This window comes from Mya arenaria, chromosome 17 (assembly GCF_026914265.1).
Source record: "Mya arenaria isolate MELC-2E11 chromosome 17, ASM2691426v1".
NCBI lineage: Eukaryota > Metazoa > Mollusca > Bivalvia > Myida > Myidae > Mya > Mya arenaria.
In genome coordinates, this window is record NC_069138.1 from 49,315,789 (window position 1) to 49,341,149 (window position 25,361).

At 33.3% G+C, this 25,361-nt stretch overlaps 2 protein-coding genes across 2 annotated transcripts; both read right to left on the minus strand.

Moving 5' to 3' along the window:
- Positions 1-27: 27 nt before the first annotated feature.
- On the minus strand, positions 28-9,177 carry LOC128224005 (uncharacterized). Its single transcript, XM_052933583.1, has 5 exons — positions 8,919-9,177; positions 6,892-7,064; positions 4,354-4,425; positions 3,581-3,967; positions 28-2,356 (listed from the first exon to the last, which is right to left on the minus strand). The coding sequence occupies exons 1-5, from the start codon at positions 8,929-8,931 to the stop codon at positions 2,273-2,275; spliced, it is 729 nt and encodes a 242-aa protein (XP_052789543.1). The 5' UTR covers positions 8,932-9,177; the 3' UTR covers positions 28-2,272.
- Positions 9,178-17,001: 7,824 nt separating this feature from the next.
- On the minus strand, positions 17,002-24,092 carry LOC128224006 (uncharacterized). The gene is made up of 5 exons (XM_052933584.1): positions 23,779-24,092; positions 21,500-21,672; positions 20,520-20,591; positions 19,701-20,084; positions 17,002-17,879 (listed from the first exon to the last, which is right to left on the minus strand). The coding sequence occupies exons 1-5, from the start codon at positions 23,789-23,791 to the stop codon at positions 17,631-17,633; spliced, it is 891 nt and encodes a 296-aa protein (XP_052789544.1). The 5' UTR covers positions 23,792-24,092; the 3' UTR covers positions 17,002-17,630.
- Positions 24,093-25,361: the final 1,269 nt, after the last annotated feature.

Consider the following 25,361-nt stretch of genomic DNA (forward strand, 5'->3'; position numbering starts at 1 on the left):
TAATACAATTATATCGATATAGTCAGATAGTGGTTATCTGTGTAATAAGGTCAATTTGTTCAATGTATTCATGCCCAGTTCAATTGCAATAATGCACTAGTTGTTATTTGGAGTATCAATACATTCCATTAATTTATTTCATGTTTATTAATTATATACGCTAAAACACAAGTAAATAATTAATAATAAAAATAGAAATATTGGTGAACTATTTATTTACAAGTGTATCATTGACAGTCTACGTCTTTGGCGAAAGCAACTGTGCGTCTAAGGCGTCCGAGAGTAAGTAAATGGGTATTTTAAATAGAGGTGTTTGGTAAAAATAAATTAAAATTTAATAAGTATCCACAATAGCATGAACAAATCTGATAAGGTTTTGATTTTTTTAAAAATGACCATTCTTAAAATATTTTTTTCGTATGACACCATTCCAAAATATGCTCTATTTAAGATCTCTGTGATGCCCATATATGACTTTACACTCACATACTCATGAACAATGATAATTACATGTTTTGTTAGGTAAACATTGTACGGTTTGTATAATTCCAAATTCTTACAGCATATACGAAACAGCATATAACATTACAATGTCACTAAAAGGAAGTTAAATACAGATAAAAAACATATGGAGAGCCGTGAATTATTTAAAGCCGATACGATTTTTATCAAGTAGTGAGTGCTTCAAGTAAATGTTTGAGCATATATTCGAACCATTTGTGAAATATGTTTTTCTTTGATAAGAAAACGATTGAAATATTGGATGACAATAAGCCAAACGTTCTTTTAGGTTTTTTCCGAAGTCATTTTTAATTATATAAACGCAATATTTTTGTTAATATCAAATGAATGTGTTTGGCATGATGTGCTCTTTAAAAAGTGAGTTCATTAGTCTTTATCAATGGGAAATGTCAACAATTCATTTAAAACGCAATTCTTAAAGCTGATCGATTTTCCAAGTACTGTGCTTTCATATAAATATGATCATAATATCATATTATGTGTTTTAATAGCAAACAAAAGGTCACATGCAGATCTGAAACAAACACAAGAAATTAATGTGTATACAAATAAAAACAAATGAAATCAAACTTAAACACGAGCATTATATAAAAAAATACAAATATTTTTATATAAAACTGACATCACATTGATTATTTATTCGATCACTGCGATAGCTTCACACTTGGATAGTTTTCCGCGTATGGCACAGGATTGACCGGCCGCAAAAATATTGAAACCACTGTCAGATCAATGTTTAAAAAGCGGGCCGAATGTTACATAGTGCAACAAGGTTACATGTGACGCTTAAGAACACTATATAATGCATAAACAGTACATTCATTATTTTACAATTATATAAAAATGATTTCTGACGTTTTCACAGAACAAATTTAAATATTCTCTGATAATAGTTGATAGTTCAATAGTTTTTTGTTCAGGCATATCCAAAAATAAGGTGGTAATATTAATTTTCACCGCCTAGGTCAATTTGATACAACTTTAAAGAATAGTTAATCAGAAAAATGGTTGTTTTTATTTGTATAGAAATTTCAATAAACATCACAAGCACTATAAAACATGAACAAATACCACATAACAGGTATTTACAAAGAAAATGTTACGATTTAAAACATAAATAAAACAAAAGCAATATAGTCATGTGCTAGCAAGGAAAACAATCGTACAAAACATATAAACATTGAACATATACCAATAACATGTCTTACAAAGTACTAAAATAAATGACAAAAAATTGAAAGATAAAGAATAACACATTTTTGTTTTGTTATTTGCTTACCCAGTGATCAATTCAAGACTATGTTGTTTATATTTAACTTTATAGAAACGTAGAAATATTATGTATATAATATGACAACTATGTTTTAAATATCGTATAACACCAATAACTTACGTTTAATCGGTTTAATATAAAACCTCAGATATGTTGTTTTTGCCATCACAATGTTTTAAACAAAAATATAAGATTTGCATGTTTAATAAATATCTTTAAATCATTGGCATTGTTTCAACTTTGGAGTCTTTGTAAGTTATATCTATTGTCACATGTTCCGGTTTAATTTTGCTCGAAACGAGCATTGGGATTCGATCACTGTAAAGGTTTCACATTTGGATCGGTTTCAGCGTATGGTGGAGGGCTGATTCGCTGTCCACTTGTCACCGTCATTGTTGGTGGAAAAGACACGCCGACAGTATCAGTTGCACCAACAGCTTGCTGGGAAGGTGCAGCCATGTAATAAGGGCCGGCAAGCTATGGCTGGTATTGAAGGTACTGCACCCCAGTGCTGGTAAACGGCTGCTGAGCATCAACTCTAGCATTTGTAAACTGCACACCCTGCAAACATTGATGAACATAAATAATTATTTCCTAACACCAACCACTCCTTCTCGGCTAACAACCCGCTATGATTGTTATGCGTTCCAAGTTCGTGTTGTAAATTATATGATTGTTAGTATTAAAGGTATGTCAAATTTAAACAGAAATTCATTTAAGTGATATATTAAACAGATTCACCATTGTCTTGCATTACGATAAAAAGTACGTTACACCAAACATATTTATGGAGATTTTATTATTTGACTATAATATAATATAATATAATATAATATAATATAATATAATATAATATAATATAATATAATATGACCTCATAACGGTGAATCTAGGAAATATTGCAATTTAAATTTTGAATATCAAGTTATTAAGTCATTCATAACCACATGTTATTCTTAACTAAAGTTTTCACAGAAGTCTTCACATACGCTTCCAAAACAACAAATTTTAACTATCGATCAATTTTAACTATGGGTAATGATCAAAAACATTTTTTTCTTTATTCTAGCAACAGCGACCGTTATCTTGCTAAGCCGGTAAGCAACTCCATAACACCTTTCATCTGAGGTTCCAACGCAACAAATTTAATTAATATGCATCGACCTTGTCTAAAGACGTTAAGCTTAAACGCATTATTACTAATTATTACTAGTATCAAACCTTAACTGAACACATGTGTTTCTTTTACTACAGGTTTCTTCACTTAACATCGATTATATGGTTATTAACTAAGTTATTTAGCTTACCAATTTTCATTTATTAATAACAGTGATCTTGACCTTGACACTCAAAACGCAATTCTAAGGTATTACTTGACTTGAGCTTTATACTCACCAAATTGCATCTTTATTACGTGAAACTCTTCCTAATTTAAGTAATATTCACGTTGATCTTTATCTAAATGACCCGATTTTTAATCAAAATGTAATTAGCTTGCTATATACCAAGTTTCAAATCTGAAGTTGTTTAAAATTAACTCAGGTTGTTTTAGTTACAGTAGCTTTGACCAGACCAACACCAAAAGTAATCAAAGTCTGTATTCTACATGGTCACTAAGCTTCATAATAGGAAACCACGGTCGCCCGCCTGACCAACGACGCACCCAAGTCTAATTACCCGGATTTGTCGTGGAAAAATCGGGTAAAATTGCCGAGCTTAACAATTGAGATTGGGACCTACTACGTCTGTTTTTAAATGCTAAAACGATTAAGAACACGAACTTACATTAACCGGAAGACCTCCTCTTGCTGATATATGTTGACTGATCACGACTGCCGTTTCAATGTTTTGCTGTGAACAGTTCTTATACACTTCATTCATGAAGCAACAACCGTATTTGTAGACAAGGCAAAACGTGTAAAGATTTAAAATCGATAGGAAGAAAGTAATGATCAAAGTAAATGCAAATATTGCGTCCAACAACGCCTTGTTGTCTTTGGAATATGAGTTGTAAGAGCGACTTCGTTGTGGATATTGATCATAATCTGTGTAATCTATGGGGTAGTTATTGTATTTGGATGCTATCCAGAAATACCAGCTGTACCCAAACATCATGACGTATCCCATGTTGCTCATAAACATCCACACATAGACACCACAATGTCCGATTGCCTGAAATAAGATAACTGATTTGACTTTGAACTATTTCCATTTTTAATGAACTTCTAAAAACAGTACTTTATTTGTTAATTGGTATCGATAAAACAATTGACGTCCATTATGCTGCCGATATTCAATCAAACAAATATAAACTACGTCCAAATGAATTGGAATTGATAGTTTTCAGCAATTTAGTTGGACTAGATTTACAATTATATAATATTCTAGATTTCTTTTTCAAATATTTAGTCCTAATTAATTGATTTAGATATGTTGCCCTTGAGACATCACAAGCAGGGCCCTGATAACATGTTTTCAAACACAGATGAACCGCAACTTAAAGCATTCAATCTTTCAATGGGTACATAAACAACGATTGAAGACCAAATAATACATACTTTATCAGTCTTTGTGTTTCTTGAACAATCTGAGTAGCAGCAACAGTTGAAGTTTAACGGGCTCATAACACTCTGAAAATAAAAAGATTTATACATTTTTATCAGTATTACTTTATGGTAGTGTAGTTGTCTGTTGGGGTATTTAAAAAATGAAAGCGTAGTAGGTTTTTTGTTAATTGACATTAGAAGAAAAAGCGACAACGAAGATAGTTTGCGGAAATCAATATGGAGTGAAATGGTGTACACTTATTGAATGGCGTGTCGGTGTACAGTAAAATATATTACAAGTTGTCAGCAAAAAACCTTTAGTGTACGATTGTCCGATGCCCATGGGTATTTGTGCCCCGTATTTGATCATTTATTGAAACTTAAAAAATCAACATACAATGCAATGGATATCACCGCCCGAAAAAACAACAACAACCGTTATCATGACTTCTTTAAAAATGGCTGCACTTCAATTTTTTTCTACCATTTCTTAACCAATAGTTGCACTCGATCGGTCTCAATGCACTATCACACAAAACTGGTTACACTCAATTGCCCTTCTACTCACAAAATGTGTACTTAATCAGAGAACAACAAAATGGAAAGAAAATAATATTATTTCTAACGCACAATTTGGTTCAGGAGAAGGTAGGTCTACACTCGCTGCAAGTTTATATGTCACTCAATTGTTTAGGTGTGACTTTGAATTACACTTGTAGCTTTAATCTTATTACCCAAACTTTATTTATTTTGGCGAAATGGGTATATGCCTTTTACTGATAAGTAAGTATGCATATATTTTAAATCTGATCCAAACTGAGGAAAAGTGGTTATTTAGTTATTCCATGGCTAATAGAAGATTTTATGTTGAAACTCTACTTTTGTTAAAGGAAATAGGTTGTGCAAAGTTAAGAACCTTCTCACAAGATCATAAATGATGTAAAGATTCACAGTTAAACCAATCATTTGGTCGGTATTATTGAGGAATGTCTGAATGATGAATATTTACATCAACGAAAACGAAATGTCAATGAAAATGCGTTTTAAATCGTGTACAGAGTTTTTAAAACTGTATTCGAGCTTTCGTTGATGTCAGACATGTAATATGTAAAATAAATTGTATAATATATATTCGTTTAAGAGAAACCGATTTAAAAGCTGTTGACCTATTTCGTTTGAACTTGCAAAGCTGCCTTATACACAGAACAGAATTGATCGTTTTACGTAAAGCAATTATAAATCGGAAGCATTCAAGATTCTTTAAAGTTACTTAATAAATGAATATAATTTTTATATAAGACATGAGACACATTCAAGTTCTGTAATCAATAGTTTATAACGCTAACGTTTACAACTTTAACGACATGCTTCTCCTCTTTCATATTTTGAATATTTAGCGTAAGATTTGTTTATGTTAGGGACTCATATATAATAAATAGAGTGTTCTTACATCTACGTGATAATCAAACATCAGGGTTTTTTCATAAAAAATACTTTGTACAATGGTGAATAATTGCAATGATTAAGGTCATTACTTATTATAATAGTTTTGATGTCGCCCACGGTATTGTAGAATCGTAATGTTAATATATTTATAAATTATTGAATAGTTATGAAACTAAATATTATGTTTGTTAAACACAACAAACTATTAAGTTAAGTCGTTCTAAAATAGGTTTCTGGTCTCTTATGAATAAAACAGAAGGTTATATGGGATGACCACGCAGTGTTTAAACAAGTGTTTATTACAGTATACAACAATATCCAGAGCTACCTCCATAACTTGTTGGAATAAATAGGGTCCATAATTTTACTAATGGCCTTGAAGTAATGTTGGTCTGTTTAGTTCTGCTAGTGTTATTTATTGTTATGGGTATTATTATGTTTGAAACACAGATCGACAACGCAGAATGTATAATTCATGTTTGATTTTCAAACAAAATTTAGTTCGATTTTGTAAAAGAATATTAAAAGCTCGAACATCAGGAAGCCAGTTGAACAAAACTTTGTCACTAGCGTAATACCATCGGTATATCGTGCCGGATCCGTAAAATGGTTTAAATCGTTTCCACAACAAAGTTGTTCTATTTGTTTCCCCTTTGGTTGCTAATCATCATAGGAGTAACACTTCTTGGTTACATTGACCTAGTGTGTTTTCTGCAGACGCTTGTGGAAACTGTCCAGAGCAGTTAAATGATCATTTCACAGTATTTGCGATTTACCAGCCTAAATATTACAGTAGTGTCAGAAGTCAAAATCTGAGCCAATCTGATCATGATGGTTTCTTTTAATTTTAGAATTAAATATCCTTTTAAATTAAATGGTTTATTTATTCTGAATGAATTCATTTCACAAAACAGAACATTAACAGGAAAGGGTGTGATTTTCAACGAAAGAAAATAAAAACATGACTCCTGTCCAAAATAATACATTTTTCGCAAGTACGCACCATTCATAGAATACATTTCTTTTTTTGTAATATACTTTATTTTAACATTGAGTGTACAATAAAACGCATTTCAAAGAGTTCGGTCTGCGCACAGTACTTACAAGGATTGCTGTGACCATCAGTAATATTCCGAACTCAATTTCTCCCAGTGTCACAAACGCCACAATACAATACACAATGCTGAGAATAGCTAGTATTCTTGTGGCCCATGCGGTGATACGGATACATCTTTTGGTACGTTTAGTGGTTCTTGTATACTGTGCACTTCTTTCAACTGAAAAAATAAAGTGATAGTCGTATTCGAAATGTAAGTATTTATTTAAAGCTGTTTGTCTGTGTTAAAGATGCACACTTACTCTCAAATAAGATGATTTACTATTAGTACAATTGTTTTCATTTACTGACAACGGTTCTTATGAAGGATACTTAGTTGAATTTAAAGTAAAGGTGCATAAACACTGTATTTCTACCTTATGAGTTGATATTTGATCACTGTAAATATTTTAGCACTCATCAGTCATTTTGTATGTGTGCGTTTCAGCGACTATATGCACGGTTACAAGCTTGATATCAGTAATTAATATTTTCCATAAATTCATTATTTAGTAAGTAGTAAAGCCTTATTACTCAAAATGTTTGTTATATACATGTGTGTGTATTGATTTTAAGTACGAGTGTCACTTTAAGTATTCATTTGATATAAATTAAACTTAATTTGAATTGTTTAATTTATAGAAACATGTACGTGCACAAAACACAGTTCCGAAGGCAGCATGGCTCCTTATCAACGGGGCAAAACAAATACTAAAATCGTATTCTAAACGGGTTCTAGTCGAAAAATGACGAGCCTTGTGTCAGAAACGGTGACGTTATTTCAATCCAATTCAATTCATTTTATTTAAGTAAATAAAGGCCACCGGCCCAAAATACACAAAATGTACAGAAAACAAACATAGTTTAGTAGTTGCAACATACGATTGACACATTTATCATGTCTAACAGATGGTATACATAGATTGTTAACTTCAATATTGTATTATCATTTTCAGTAGACATTAAAGAGTAGAAATCATTTAAACTATTACCAGATGAATACCAGTTAAAAAGATATTGTCTACGAATAATATCGAATTTAGGACATTGAAAGAATGCATGATATTCACAATCAATAACTGTCAAATGTTGATTCAGACAATATATACAAAGTCTCTCATCTTGCGGAGTATTTATATATCTTCCAAGTTCAATATTCAAGTTAATTAGACAGACTGACAATCCTTTAATGGAGGTTAGGAGATAGCAATAAGATTTGAAGTAAAACTGAAAAATTATTTTTTTAAATGACCTCGTTGCTTTTTTTTCATTGTTCATTAAATCGATATATATGATGCCGATGTGTCTAGATTAGGCAAAACTCTATAAATGCTTTTCGAACAACTCTAATAATATAGCTTATATATGATTACTTTTATTTCTAAATAAAATCTGCGTCTCAAATATTAAAACAAATTCTTCAAAACCAAATAACCATCATTCGAATATCGTTTGTATGGGTTTGTCCGATCAAGTTAACACGATATTGGGTTATATATAGTGAGCAATAGTTCTATGGTGTTGTATTATAGTTAAGTATAAAGTCAACTATTTTTTCATCTACTGACCGAATGGCCACGCCACGTAATTATTAAATGTTATTTATATGCATTTACCAAAGTAAATGGGCATGGTGTGTCGCTTACCTTTTACCCAGCTTAGTGTCTGATATTATATTATCACTACTGACCTAGCCACTGTCTTTACCTAAATCTCACCTGATTAAAATCAGGAACAATTGACTGCTTATTTATCAAAATAAATAAATAGGTGATCTGATGGATAAAAATCAATTAAGCAGAAATTAAGTAAAGCAACTGAATTCGCTCTTAATATTTATGCAAAAAACTACAAAAACAAGCTAAGTAGCAAAATGTTTAAACATAAACCCGCTTTAATGGCACTGGGCAACCGCCAAAGACATAGAACATAAAATCAAAAAAATCACAAACAAGAAACATGCAAGAATTCCATTATATTTTTAAGATCACATATATTACACACTTATTAAATTATATTTAGTAAAATTACTCACCTTGAGTATGCATTTTTAATTCGGTGTATTTCGTCTTCCTTGTTCCTTGTTATGTTGGACTTGTATTTAAAAGACTGCTTTAATCCGTCTTAAACAATAAACCCGGTAGTTAAAATAAAATGTTAATTTAAGTATATGCTCTAATATTATTTTTTAATGTCTGTTTAAAAATAAATTCCTTCCACTGAAATATTTTGCAAGTTGATATCAATGAGTATTCTCTCGTATGAATGGGGACCAATAGCTAAATATAAAACTATCGGAGAATAGGTGTTTTGTGAAACCTACCAGTAATCGGATACTTGCTTTACATTGTATAGCATACTTCGATCGCCTGAGTTTATTTAAGATAAAGCGCTAATCGATAAATAGCAGAGACAATCAAGGCTTTTACGTTAAAGAGGGTGCACTTTCAATGCGCAATTTAGGGCGCTCGGCCTCTTTCACATAAATCCCCCAAAGTGGATGTGATTATGGTAGTTGGTGGGCCAGTTTCCACCGTTGGCTAATTTAAGTTCAAAGTGGTGCTTTTGATGTAATTCATAAATATCTTTCATTCTATACTGACAAAAAAGCGCCCCATCCCCTCCAATCCTGAAGCCGCTTATGAGTCTCTTCGTAGTTTCGCTATTGTACAAATCGTAACACATATCGGTTCATAATCTTTCTTTGGATGCCGATTATATAAATCACAAGGTATAGTTATAGCGCCGCTTACTTATTATTGGCGCTTTATGTATGATTTTAGTGAAGAAGTGTGTTAAACAGCGTAAATAACGCAATCATTTGTGCTGTTCCATATTGATATTGTCTGAGCCATCTGCAAATCTCACTTGTTTGGTGTTATAACCCAAAACTACGACTGTGTAACAGGTTTCACATGCGAAACCGAAGTTCTGATTAGCGCAAATCACCCTTTCTTTAACATACATACAAAGAATAGAAAGTTCGATTGAGACTAGTATAATACTGTATACCACATCAAAATAATTTTGGACATTGCTTAGTAAGCAATAGTGTCGTTGCCAATTGCAGGAAATATATAATTGTCCCTCGACGTCAAATATTGTTTACAGCAATAACACGTAGTTTTTGAAACCACAACGTCGCCACAATGTAGTTTCAACGAATATAAGTGAAACTGAAATGATATGAGTTGATCTAAAGAAGCGGCCACAGTAGGAGTAAACACATAAAACGTTGACAACCACGAGCAATGGTACAGAACATGTTTTGTATCAGGGTTGCCTTCCTCTGAAATCGATGCGAAATCAAATTGTTCTTTACAGAGTGCTGTTGTTTTTTAATTAAGTTTATTTACTTGGATATATTATTATAACCAATAACGACAAACATAATATCTTGACAAAATAGAGCTTTCCATTTAATTCATTTTCATTTAAACTTCTAATTTAAACTCTTAAGTCGACTTTGCATTGTTAAAAATGCTTCTTATTCAATTTCCAATTTTATATTCATTTTATACGAATACGACAAGAGGTGTAAAAATTATATTAAATTTAGGATCGATGAATATATCTATTCACAGCATGAAGCGACAGTGTTACGAAGGTTTTCTTGTTCATACAGAATGCCTATTCAATAACCTCCTATAGAAAAGAATACCACTTCAATGTTCTCATTTTGAAATCCCACAAAGAAGTAGTGGGAAACAGATGAAATTTAAGAAACGGGTAAACTAATATGAATAATGAATTGTTCTTAATATAATGAAAGAAAATCTTTTCAAATAAACTCGTTGTTCACTGGTAATGACATCTTAAACCTTTATTTACAAACTAAATGCCAAAGACAGTATTTCTTTTAAAGCAACCTTTAAACATATTATCATTCTTTTAACAGATTCAGTCCATGTTTTTGACATTCATTTTTCCTACGTTCTTGTCAGTATACGTTTCGCGAGCTGATCTCTAAGTTTTTACTTAATGTTTTAAATAGCATTAGGTTTTCTATTTCATTAAATATTTTGCCAAACATATTTATTATCTTTACCTAATGTAAAAACAGAGGAAAAGGTATAGGTGTTCCAACAAGCGGGGTATTTTATTTTGTGTACACTGACAATTCAATAACATTCACACAGGCACTGATTCCCTGATAAGCCATAACATGATGAATGGCTCAAAGTTCCTTTACACAGTGATGAATGTTTTTGCATTGTAGTAATGTCCGGAGTCAATGCCACTCACAGCCCTCTACACGAGTAAACTCCCATTCGTACGTCGGTAGAACAAACAATACCGAACTGAAAAATAAATATTCGTTAACTTCACAGAAACAATCGTCTATTTGTATTTACTTTTAATAATGATAATAATAACAAAAAATAAATAAATACCGCTAAAGGTTTACAATGAGACGATCTTCACTGTACCCCGTTTGCTAATCGAATAAATTTCAGAATCAGTACATAACCCAATACTTGTAATTTCATCGAGGCAAATATAAAACTAATATAAACTACAGTGCCATATAAAAGCTACCTTACATTCGTGTTTAACACTATCAATTTCGATAATAAATACATTCAATATGAGGAACAAGTGTCCTAAAGAATTCATCTCAAATATTCGATATCGATAACAGCATAACCATGTAAAGTCAATATCAAATAAAAAAATAAAATAAAAAAAAAAACATTTTTCATTCAGTCAGTAGTTGACCTGGACATAAGAAGGACCAGTTCTAGTAGGATAGTAGTCCTTGAAATGTCACTCTATGTGTGGACATTGTTTTTATGTTTTTATAAAAATGTACGAAATACATTGTTATTAACATTCACTTACTATGTACTACAGATGAAACCAGCAGAATCCTCTCAACGTTTGCCCTTAAAGCACTTTGTGCAATCAATATATTGCAATAGTGAAAGCTTTAGCATACACAATATTCCATCTCCCTGAACCGTTATTTTAAGCCGATTTTTCCAACTTAATAAAACTGCTTTCGTATTGACGAATGATACTTGTGCCCATCCACTGTTGTAGCAGTTCCGGAAACGATCCACTTTGTCAACCAAGCATTCTGGTAAAGCATCTAGTAAGCATCTAGTAAAGTAAATATTCGTATATATATATATATATATATATATATATATATATATATATATATATATATATATATATATATATATATATATATATATATATATATATATATATATATACATACATATATATATATATATATATATATATATATATATATATCATTATTTACATATTTGCTAGTACTGGTGAAGCCACCGTGTACTCTTATTCACATTTGACGATGCAATGATTAATCAGCGATGCCGCTTTTAATATCTTTGTAGCATTATTGACATATTTACTAATACTGCTGATGCCACCGTGTACTATCATTATTCATCTCTGGCCATGTCGCTATGTGTCAGCGATGCCGCTATTTCTTTTTAACAATATCTACATATTTACTAGTACTGGTAATGCCACCATGTACTATCATTATTCATCTCTGGCCATGCGGCTATGTGTCAGCGATGCCGCTTTTAATTTTTAACAATATCTACATATTTACCAGTACTGGTAATGCCACCGTGTACTATCATTATTCATCTCTGGCCATGTCGCTATGTGTCAGCGATGCCGCTTTTTATATACAACAATATCTACATATTTACTAGTACTGGTAATGCCACCGTGTACTGTCATTATTCATCTCTGGCCGCTATGTGTCAGCGATGTCGCTTTTTATTTTTAACAATATCTACATATTTACTAGTACTGGTAATGCCACCGTGTACTATCATTATTCATCTCTGGCCATGCCGCTATGTGTCAGCGATGCCGCTTTTTATTTTTAACAATATCTACATATTTACTAGTACTGGTAATGCCACCGTGTACTATCATTATTCACTTCTGGCCATGTCGCTATGTGTCAGCGATGCCGCTTTTTATTTTTAACAATATCTACATATTTACTAATAGTGGTGATGCCACCGTGTACTATCATTATTCATCTCTGGCCATGCCGCTATGTATCAGCGATGCCGCTTGTTATTTTTAACAATATCTACATATTTACTAGTACTGGTAATGCCACCGTGTACTATCATTATTCATCTATGGCCAGGCCGCTATGTATCAGCGATGCCGCTTGTTATTTTTAACAATATCTGTATATTTACCAGTACTGGTGATGCCACCGTGTACTATCATTATTCATCTCTGGCCATGCCGCTATGTGTCAGTGATGCCGCTTGTTATTTTTAACAATATCTACAAATTTACTAGTACTGGTAATGTCACCGTCTACTATCATTATTCATCTCTGGCCATGCCGCCATGTGTCAGCGATGCCGCTTTTATTTTTAACAATATCTGTATATTTACTAGTACTGATAAAGCCACCGTGTACTATCATTATTCAACTCTGGCCATGCCGCCATGTGTCAGCGATGCCGCTTTTTATTTTTAACAATATCTGTATATTTACTAGTACTGGTAATGTCACCGTGTACTATCATTATTCATCTCTGGCCATGCCGCTATGTGTCAGCGATGCCACTTTTTATTTTTAACAATATCTACATATTCACCAGTACTGGTAATGCCACCGTGTACTATCATTATTCATCTCTGGCCATGCCGCTATGTGTCAGTGATGCCGCTTGTTATTTTTAACAATATCTACATATTTACTAGTACTGGTAATGTCACCGTGTACTATCATTATTCATCTCTGGCCATGCCGCCATGTGTCAGCGATGCCGCTTTTATTTTTAACAATATCTGTATATTTACTAGTACTGATAAAGCCACCGTCTACTATCATTATTCAACTCTGGCCATGCCGCCATGTGTCAGCGATGCCGCTTTTTATTTTTAACAATATCTGTATATTTACCAGTACTGGTAATGTCACCGTGTACTATCATTATTCATCTCTGGCCATGCCGCTATGTGTCAGCGATGCCACTTTTTATTTTTAACAATATCTACATATTCACCAGTACTGGTAATGCCACCGTGTACTATCATTATTCATATCTGGCCATGCCGCTATGTGTCAGCGATGCCGCTATTTCTTTTTAACAATATCTACATATTTACTAGTACTGGTAATGCCACAGTGTACTATCATTATTCATCTCTGGCCATGCCGCTATGTGTCAGCGATGCCGCTTTTAATTTTTAACAATATCTGTATATTTAGTAATACTGGTAATGGCACCGTGTACTATCATTATTCATCTATGGCCATGCCTCCATGTATCAGCGATGCCGCTTGTTATTTTTAACAATATTTGTATATTTACTAGTACTGGTAATGTCACCGTGTACTATCATTATTCATCTCTGGCCATGCCGCCATGTGTCAGCGATGCCGCTTTTTATTTTTAACAATATCTACATATTTACTAGTACTGGTAATGCCACCGTGTACTATCATTATTCATTTCTGGCCATGCCTCCATTTATCAGCGATGCCGCTTTTTATTTTTAACAATATCTACATATTTACTAGTACTGGTAATGCCACCGTGTACTATCATTATTCATCTCTGGCCATGCCGCTATGTATCAGCGATGCCGCTTTTTATTTTTAACAATATCTGTATATTTAGTAATACTGGTAATGGCACCGTGTACTATCATTATTCATCTATGGCCATGCCGCTATGTATCAGCGATGCCGCTTTTTATTTTTAACAATATCTGTATATTTAGTAATACTGGTAATGGCACCGTGTACTATCATTATTCATCTATGGCCATGCCTCCATGTATCAGCGATGCCGCTTGTTATTTTTAACAATATCTGTATATTTACTAGTACTGGTAATGTCACCGTGTACTATCATTATTCATCTCTGGCCATGCCGCCATGTGTCAGCGATGCCGCTTTTTATCTTTAACAATATCTACATATTTACTAGTACTGGTAATGCCACCGTGTACTATCATTATTCATCTCTGGCCATGCCTCCATGTATCAGCGATGCCGCTTTTTATTTTTAACAACATCTACATATTTACTAGTACTGGTAATGCCACCGTGTACTATCATTATTCATCTCTGGCCATGCCGCTATGTATCAGCGATGCCGCTTTTTATTTTTAACAATATCTAAATATTTACTAGTACTGGTAATGCCACCGTGTACTATTATAATACAGCCCTGGCGATGCCGCCATGAATTAGGCATGCCGTGTCGTACATACACATCGACATAATATGTAAAATATGTATGTTTACCTTGGGGATGAACATTGTGCAAGTATGATTAAAATATCTGTTTTGTAACATTCGGAATGCCGCCATTAACCAGCGATGACGCTTTTTATAACATCTTTTGCGCTACTGCTATTTACATGAATAATTGCTTGTGAAAATACAAAGTAGTCTTCATTTAAAATGACACGTATACTTCCTCTAAAATGGGAAGCAAAACATGCAAACTCAAATGATCTTCAAATTGTCTTCCTTTATTTTTCATCAATAATGCAAGCATTCTGAGATGCCAAAACACCTCTGGTGTTGATACATTTAACACATTAACTCTTTTCAATTTTATTACTATTGAAAAATAAATCACGTCTATTAAGTTAAAAATTAAATATAAACTTCCATTTTGATAGGGAGCCGCCTTTTAACAGCAAAAGCTGACTTGTAATCTTCTAACGGAAACCTGCAACAGTCGGTGTTACACCATCGAAGGCGCAGCACGTGAACAGGAAGTGACGTCAGTGAAGAACAATAGCTTCCTCCAGGTGATACTGTTTGACCTGTTTATGTGTTTACGGGCAGGTGGTGAAACCGTCGAGTCCGTATAGCTCCGGGCTCGTTGGTTTGAATTTTCTCCTACATGTGTAGCTTGCAAACCAGAGAAATAAACAAAGGCTGTCTATTGCTCCGGTCTCGTTGGTTTGAATTTTTTCCTACATGTGTAGCTTGCAAACCAAAGAAATAAACAAAGGCTGTCTATCGCTCCGGTCTCGTTGGTGTGAATTTTCTCCTACATGTGTAGCTTGCAAACCAGAGAAATAAACAAAGGCTGTCATAGAGACAGCACGCTTGACTTTAAAGTCGAATAGTAAAGGTGCAAAATTATAATTGTATGCAAGATAGAACATATTTTTAAGAAGGTTGAATGGCTCGGAGTTCTTGCATAATGTTTATATGCAATACATGATGTATTTGATGAGATATTGACTTAAATCTGGTAACACGCAAAACCTTAACCTGTTTTTATAAATATAATTTTAAAGGGCCAAAGTTAGCATGGAATGCAAAAGAGAGTTATCTCAATCGGTAATTCAAGTAAGTTGGATGTTTGAGTACCGTTCAATAAAATCTCAATGTAGCACAGTTGTTCCTGAGACCAGTTACCCTTTAAATTCTTATGTAAATATTTACCTTCAATATCTGTCTAATGTAATATGTTACGACACCTTTCAAATATTTGAAGGAGTGTGTATAAAGAATGATGACACAACACATTGATTATATCACTGGGTTATCAATATTCCAGTACTGTGTATTTTATGTGAACATTACATAAAAGCTCTACATTCACGAAGAAATATAAACATATCATTTGACTAAAATCTTGTAGTATATAACACAAATAAGGTACATTTACACGTAATTTATATACAAATGCAGATCTATTAATTTAAAATTGGCATCACATTGTTTTTGATTCGATCACTGCGATTGTTTCACATTTGGATTGTCTTTCACTTATCATTGGGTGATCAATTTTTAAAATAGCAAAGCCACAGGTAACATACAAAAAAACCTAACATGCAAAGCTGGATTGATATAAAACATCAACATAATCATGATTTAACAATAATATAAAATATAAAAACAGACGTTTACAGGGGACATTTTATAAATATGCATAAATTGTTGAAACATACAGACCTTCATAAAAGGCGCATGGTGTTATTTGTTGTTGTTTTTCACCGCCGAATATTTGGTATATCTTATAGATACAATTGTTAGAATGTGCGTATTCTTAGATATAAAGAAATGCCAACATTTGTTAATCTACAGAAGCTTGAACAAATATAACTATCACACAACAGCGGTATGTACGGATATTTATGTACACATGTGCAATTTAGAACATGTATAAAATAAAAGAAATATAGTCACGTGTTTGCAATCATATACATTGAACATATTCTGAATAACATAGATTACTTCACAATTTAAAAAACAATCGAAAGATCCAGATTAACATTATGTTTTCACTCATTGTTTTTCACCGTCTGGTCAATGTCCGACTAAGTTGTTTATACTTCCCTTTAGTGATAAATATATACATCGGAGAAAAGTAATTTCCAGGGGTAATGTCAATATGAAACAAAAGTACTTTTATATAGTTTGGGACATTTTTCTATCGCATGACAGTGCTTCCTTCACGAAGAAATATTATACATATATTTGACGGATATGTTTTAGATGTATAGATATACATTACGCAAATAAGGTAAAGTTTACGCCGATAATATATATACTATTATAATCCAGATCAATTTATTTGGCATCACTTTGTTTTAAACAAACAGAGTCGATTGTCTCGTTAAATAAATGTTGTTTGAATAAATAACTTTGTTTCAATATTGAATTTAAACAATTTTTTTTTTAGTTTTATCAATGTTATCGTCTTAAATTCCTCTGAATATTTGGCAAGATACGAGGTTTGGTATTCGATCACTGTGGTTGTTTTTCATTCGGATCGGCTTCAGCGTATGGTGGAGGGCTGGAAGCCTGTGCAGATGCAGCCGCCATTGTTGGTAGAAAAGACACGCCAACTGAGTCCGTTGTAACACCAATTGCTTGCTGGGGAGGTGCAGCCATGTAATAAGGTCCAGCAGGATATGGCTGGTATTGTGGGTATTGCATCCCAGGGCTTGTAAACGGTTGCTGAGCACCCACTGCAGCATTTGTGAACTGCACACCCTGAAAAGATGAGCTAATTTGCATTCTCTGTTTATTTCTATTCAACTTACACATTACTTTGTATGTTATGCGATCCGAGTTAGTATTGAACTATGTAATAAGTAGTACAAAAATATGTCAATATTAAATAGAAGTCAATTGAAGTTATATCTCGGCAGATTTGTCAAATACTTTTAGTATTAGGATGAGTAATGCGAAACACCAAACATGTGTATACTAATTACATTTGGTGATATAGGTACATCATAAATAAGTAACCAGGACATGTGGCATTTTAAGTTTTTGATATCAAGTTATTATGCCAATTATGTAACCAATTCCTTGACTACATTTATTCATTAATATAGAATCACAGACTAAAATGCGTTAACAAAGTGTTGAGTTTTCTTTTTCAATTATCAATGACTCTGAATTCAACTTTAATTACTCAAAAGTACGTCTTCATTTGCAATACCCCAAATTTCATCAGTATAATAAATTGACAAATAGTAGTATTGAGCAATAAATATTGTTTCTATCTTTACAAACACCGTCTTTAACCCTACTGATACAGTGTTGTATCCACTGTGCTACGAAGGCTTATCCTAGGCGTGGAATATTTAACCTATATACCTAACTTTGTAATTATAGTTATTATTAAGATTACCGTTTTTCTATTCTGTTTGTAACAACGACCTTGCGATTCATCTTATCTAAAGCTATAAAGCAGGGTGGCATTTTGTCATGAGTTTCCTTTGCAACAGGTTTTATTATTATACTTCGAGTTTGTTCGAGTTATTGAGCTAAACAGTTTTACATTCTGTCCTCGCTAATGTCAGCGACCTTGAGCATGAACCTACCGAATCCAAAAGCACTTCCCAGCTAAGTCTTAAATTTAGCTTCATGCACAACAAGTTTCATCACTATGTTTAAGTTCCAAGGTCATTGAGTGAATTTTCTTTTATAACATTAATCTTTGATCTTTATCGCAATGACACCATATACAAACCAAATGTACTTCAAATCAGCTTGCTATATACCAAGTTTTAAATCTAAAGCCTTCGCCAAATTATATTCTTAAGTTAGTTTTCGTAACAGTGACAAAAACCAAACCAACGTCAAAGAAATCACATTTTATATTTTAACATAAGCTATTAACATGCCTACTGTATTAATAGAAAACAAACTGGCCCCAATATCACAAAAAAACTCAAGTCAAAATTCAATGTCAATCTCAACTCATTTTCCAACTCATATTTTGTTTCAAATCCTGGCATGTTTTTATCCTGTTTGAAAACGTGTTGTCTCATAGAATCTTTGAATAAAAACATTTTGTAAATATTTCTATTTTATAAGATAACTAATACTAGAGCAAAAATGTGCTTAAGTTATTGATAAAATGCAATGAATTGTATTCAAGTATATTTCTGCCTGTATGTGTTTTCCTTTGAATCTAGACCAAAGGTTTTAATCAACACATTCAAAGACAGAATGTGCTATTACCAGGCATACCCACGCATACGATGTTAAATAATTCATAGTGAAATGAGATAAAATGAGTTGAGTCAGAGAATCAATGAGATTGAGATTTGAATAACGTATTTTTATGATTTCGGGACCTGTGTAGCGTCCGTTCTTTCGCGTGCCCTCCCGCCCGACCAACAGGATACACTTATCTATTAACCAGGATTTGTTGTGAAAAACCTTAAACAAAATTTCATGCTAAACAATTAAAGAAGAGTGAGATATACTTGTCCTACCTTGTCGCAAAACCACAAGGTATTCAACATCATACGCATGTTCTTATAAATTTGTTAAAAACGATTAAAACCACGAACTTACGTTAATTGGAAGACCAACTCCGATCGTAGATATTTGCTGATTCATCACGACTGCCGTTTCAACGCTTTGCTGGGAATGTTCCTTATCGACTTCATTCATGAAGCAACATCCGTACTTGTAGACAAGGCAAAACGAGTAAAGGTTGAATATCGATAGGAAGAAAGTGATAAGCAGAGACATTGCAAATACTGTGTCCAGCAAAGCAAGGTCGTGTTTCGCGTAGTAGTAGCTATAATCGTAGTTATAATTGTCATAATATCTGGAACCTCTATAGTAGTAGCTATCTCTAGATGCTAGCCAGAAGTACCAGCTGTACCCAAACATTATGACATATCCCATGTTGCTCATGAACATCCACACAATGACAGCCCAATGTCCAATTGCCTGAAATAAGATGTTGCTCATAAACACATAATTTCACTCATATTACAGTCTCTTATATAACCTTTTCCGTCCAGTTTCAATTCCTATTCCGAAGAACGAAATACAACAATGTATCACAGAGACCCTTGTTATTACCCGTATGACGTTATTTCGGATAAATGCATTTAAAGTCGATGAAACAAGAGACGCCATTGACGCTGCCAATGTTCAAACCTATGCTACGTTTAATTGTATCTAAATTGTTATTTTTCAGTGATTCCATTGAAAATAGTGCTGTTATGTATTAGGTTTGTACACGGTCTATTGTGAAGTCGTTCGGTATTTACTAATAGTGCACTGACCAAATGTTTTAATTAACCTATGAGCCGCACAAAATGTAACATTCAATCATTACATATGTTCATAAACAGCGATTTAAGACAAACAGATACATACTTTCTCAGTCCTCGTGTTTCTTGAACAATCCGAATAGCAGCAACAGTTGAAGTTTAACGGGCTCATAACGCTCTGAAAGGAAAACCATCACGTTATTTTTAGTGCTTGGGCTGATTCATTAAACCTCCTGTCAGCAATTACCTACCTAGGAGAGATTTATAACATTAAAGATTCTTAAATACTCATCGGCATATCTACATTGATGAGTGTGTTATCTGTGTATTGTGTTTGTTTTGATGTGTTTGGTGTTTGTACGTTTGTGTCTCTAGTCCACTGGCGTTTGAGTCCTTACCTTGAGTTTCAAAACAGGGTTTGTTTCAGACTACTTGGCATATGCATGTTGTTTTCATTGTTATTGTATTATATTGGCCTAGCTTCGTCTTTATATTCAATATAACGTGACCTTAAAAACATAGTCATACGTATATCTATAATTCCTTTGCAAGGACAGCATACCATTACGGTTTATTAAAAACTAAAGTTGCATGCAATAATGATAAGCAAATATGCTACTATATATAGTTTTAGACTAATTCTGAAAATTATTTAAAATAATAGAACATTATCAGAATAATTGCCTTCAAACGAATAGCTCGTGCGGTATTTCGTGAGGAATGGCCAGTTTTTTAGGTGTAATCTGGAGTCAATCTCCCAAAACTCTGGGTCTAAACTGTCAAAGAGACTAAAATTCTCCCTAACACTTCAAGTGTATAATGACCACATTATATTTCCCAGTAGATACGATATGTCCGAAACATCATGGTTTGATTCGAACGTATGTCAACAATGTACATTGTTACGAAATGTTTACAGTACAAAACGTATAGGTGCAAGTGCAAATACAATATAACTTCTATTTTTTCCTAGCTCATAATCAATTGGATTATGTATGGCTTCGTGAGTAAGAGAGGGTCTTTCTTTTTCAACTGAGATTTACAATTGTCTGCTTACATTCAATTGTTCCTCTCTGAACTACTTACAAGGATTATTGTGACAATCATGAAGATTCCAAACACAACTTCTCCTATGGTCACAAACGCCACGATGCAAAACACGATGCTGAGAAGAGCTAGTAATCGCGTGGCCCATGCTGAGATACGGATACATCTCTTGGTGCGTTCAGCAGATCTCGTGCTCTGTGCACTTCCGGCAACTGAAATACAGTACAAAATTGTATTAGCAATAGTTTGATGACATGAAATACCATTGTAAAGATAAAGAATGGGGGGAGTGAGATAATTCACAAGCCATTCTTAATCATGAAATGTTACTTCAGGTCATTTTACTGTTTTAAAATAATACATTGTCAATGCAGAGTTCGATGCAGGGAGCGCGTAACGTGGCAGTAGGCGGACCTTTAAATACCCACAAAAGTTAAAGTCTTAATGGTTTAGCCTAGTACTTAGTTATTGCCCGTCTACAGTTCCATTGACTGAAAATGTAGGTTGTATTCTAAAAAATCTAAAAATTCACTAAAAGTATTGTTCAGTGTTATGATTGCACTTTATATAAACTAGACTCAATTTGTAAAATAATATAGTTTTATGTAATACATAACACAGCTTTGAAAGCAGCTTGCTTATTTGTTCACGGGACTATCATTCAATATTTCAATTGATAACAGAGGACAGTCGTAAGTAGACGGGTCTTAACGATAAACAGATTCAGAAATTACAATCTGTAAGAATTGCTCTGCAAATGGGGTGGGGGGGGGTAAATAAGAAACGGTACCTTACACCCTCCCTCGGAACCGTAATAAATATGGTTTCAAATGTCGGATTTAACAATTTCTAGTCCGAATAGGTGCACTGTATGCGTATTTTATTCTTTTCGTTTTCGTTTCGCCTATTTTGATAATAAAAAAAATCTTGGACCGTTTCAAGGGTGGGGGGATGATGTTAAGCCCCTACCCGCGATCAACTAGATGTGCTGGCATTTGTGCCTCTAACAGTATTTACCAGTATACACGGTTTGGATTTAATACGAAAGAAAACCCAATGTCAGGGATATCTGCCTTTTAGTGAATATAACAAACTATCAATGCATCCTATCGTTCGACAAATGTAATATAAATGGAGTAACATTTGACAAGTCTACGCGGTCATCCGCGTCGTACCAACTCGTATTATACTGCGGTTTAAGTTTTGATAATGTTAAACACATCCGCGGAAATTTGGTTTATTTGGGTACATGACCTAGTTCTTACGTTAAACTATATATAAATGTAACATTTAACACGTTTAATGATGTAGGGCATTAATATAAAGAGAGTTCGGGTGTTATCGATAGGAATAACTCAATATATATATATATATATATATATATATATATATATATATATATATATATATATATATATATATATATATATATATATATATATATATATACGTTTAAGGAAATTTTATAACGCACTTTATTCAACTGTGACTAAACTTTCTAATTGCAATTTAAACTTCAAAGACTAAATAAAATAACGAGTCACACTTGGCCAATTCGCCAAGTGCTCCGATAAGATAGTTTGTCATTTTATATTTTTGGAGCATAGTGCACAGACAGAATGTAACCTTGGTTAGAGCAACCGTGGTTATTTAACGTGCATCAGTGTATAGCGCTGCCCAATGGACCCCAATTTAACGTCACTCCCAGAAGGCGATTATAATGTATATTGATGAGGCGTGGAATCGAACGTGCGACCCCTGGATTGATGGTCAGGTGTGTTACTTCTAGACCACGGATCCACCACATATTGACCTTCTGTCTATAAATATGGTCATCTTGAATCGTTTGTTTATTGGGGTTGTCCATGTAGTTGTCATTGTATGATTGAATGATATAACTTTAGATTTCTACATGTTTATCGCAACGTTATTTAAGTGGCTTGCATGTACATTTTGTTCTAACCCTGAAGTCTTTAACAACGGAATAACCTTTGGTCTTCGTGATATTTTCATGTTGCATACATTGTAATTTCATTCACATTGTGCCATATAATTCGTAGTTTAAACGGTATAATATATTTTACAGTCGGACACCATAAAACGTGCTCTGGTGAATCATTTTACAACAACTAACAAAGTTAACTGAATTCACTCATAAAACTACCAATTAATTCAATTCATGTCATTCATCAGTTATTGATTAAAATGGGTTTTTTCTCGCTTTATTCGAGCTGTCATTCTAAAGTAATTTCATTAATTTACTTAAATTTATATTGTTAACATCGATAATTGAAATTAATCCAGTGCAAATTACCTACCTTGAGTATGCATTTTAAATCCGGCTTAATAAATTGTCTTCCTTGTTCCTTATTAAAAATATTGCTTTAAATGACACTGCTTTAAGCCTTCTTAGTCAGCAAACGCAGTACTTAAACTAGGAGGAAGATCACCTCAACTGATTCAACCTATAAAAGTTGTTTAATATTAAATGAATCGTTGTTTTAAGTTAATTCCTTTTACACTTAAACCTTCTTAAAAAGAAGGCGCTGACATTTAAACCTAGCGGATATAAATGTTTATTTTCTCTTATCAGGTGCATGCGTTCAATAGCTAAATATAGCACCGAGCTAGATGTAGGACTATCGGAAAATGGGTGACAGGTAAAGCCTTGCAGTTATGTTAACACAAGCAGAGCACTGTAGGCTCAAAACCGCAGTTATCTGCCCCCCGTTGATCCGGATGTGAATACAGAAAAAAGTGCTTGTGTTCAAGTATCAATATTTTATTAAAATTGAATGAAAAAGAAGAAAAAAATGTTATTTTTGCAGAGAACTTGACTGAATTAGACACTATTGCAGAAATTGATAGTTTTCAGTGTAAATATTGGAAAAAATCATAGCCTGTGGAATTGACTCCTTGGCGGAAGGGTTATGTATTTGAACTCAATTTTGACAGTCGGTCAATGGTCAACATGGTGTTTTCTTGTAATTATATTTTGTGTCTTGAATTGTTCTAGAGATGCCATGTCCTTGTTTTTCTATTGGGATGTGTATAAAGTCAAAAGCCAGGTTAGTGTCTATATGAAACATAAAGTAAAAATATCTGTGGTCTCACGCCTGTATAGCACACCTTGATATCTGATTTAAAGGGACAAGACAACATATGGTCCAAAACCTGCAACTGTAGTATTTTCTCAAAACGAGCCTTATATTCACCAATACCGCTGTTTCATCTGAGTTTCTCCGTTTGTAAAAAGCGCATAATTGATTAATGGTGTCTCAGTTTTAATTGTATCTGTTTACATATACATATGCCGACGCTTTTTTAAACTTACCGTGATCTACGGCTTAGATAACCCTTGTAAATTTCGATTTGGAAAAAAAGCACAAATCCGCGAAAGATGCATGTGCCGTAAGCAATGGGATACATCAGTATGTATGACTCAATGCACTTTACATAACGATGTAAATTTTATGTAAGTTTTTGACAATTTAATTGTTAATCAGACTTACGGTATATCGTGTGATAAAATGGTGTATCATCAGTAATTGGCATCAGCCCTCCTATGCATTAAAGCGACTGACAAGACACTTGTCGATAGAAATGCAATAAAAAAGGAAATTGTCAGAAAATTATACAAAATTGACATCATTCTGGACAGCGCATTGAATCCAACATACTGATGTATCACATCGCTTACGACGCATGCATCTCGGTATTAAACTTGTGCAATTCCTACGTTTATAAATAAGCAAATCCAACAATATGAAAAATACACTGAAAAATATACTGCAGGTAGCATGCCTCATAATTAACAAATACATCGGACACGCATCATTTTAAGCTAACCTACACCTTTTGAAGTGGGCGAAGCTGGATTTGGGAATCACAATACAACAAT

Coding starts and splice junctions, on each gene's coding strand:
- LOC128224005 (XM_052933583.1), bottom strand. Junction 4,426..6,891: donor TGATGGTCACAGCAATCCTT/GTAAGTACTGTG, acceptor TTTTATTTTCAG/AGTGTTATGAGCCCGTTAAA. Junction 3,968..4,353: donor GAAACACAAAGACTGATAAA/GTATGTATTATT, acceptor ATCTTATTTCAG/GCAATCGGACATTGTGGTGT.
- LOC128224006 (XM_052933584.1), bottom strand. Junction 20,592..21,499: donor TGATTGTCACAATAATCCTT/GTAAGTAGTTCA, acceptor TTTTCCTTTCAG/AGCGTTATGAGCCCGTTAAA. Junction 17,880..19,700: donor GAGTTGGTCTTCCAATTAAC/GTAAGTTCGTGG, acceptor TCATCTTTTCAG/GGTGTGCAGTTCACAAATGC.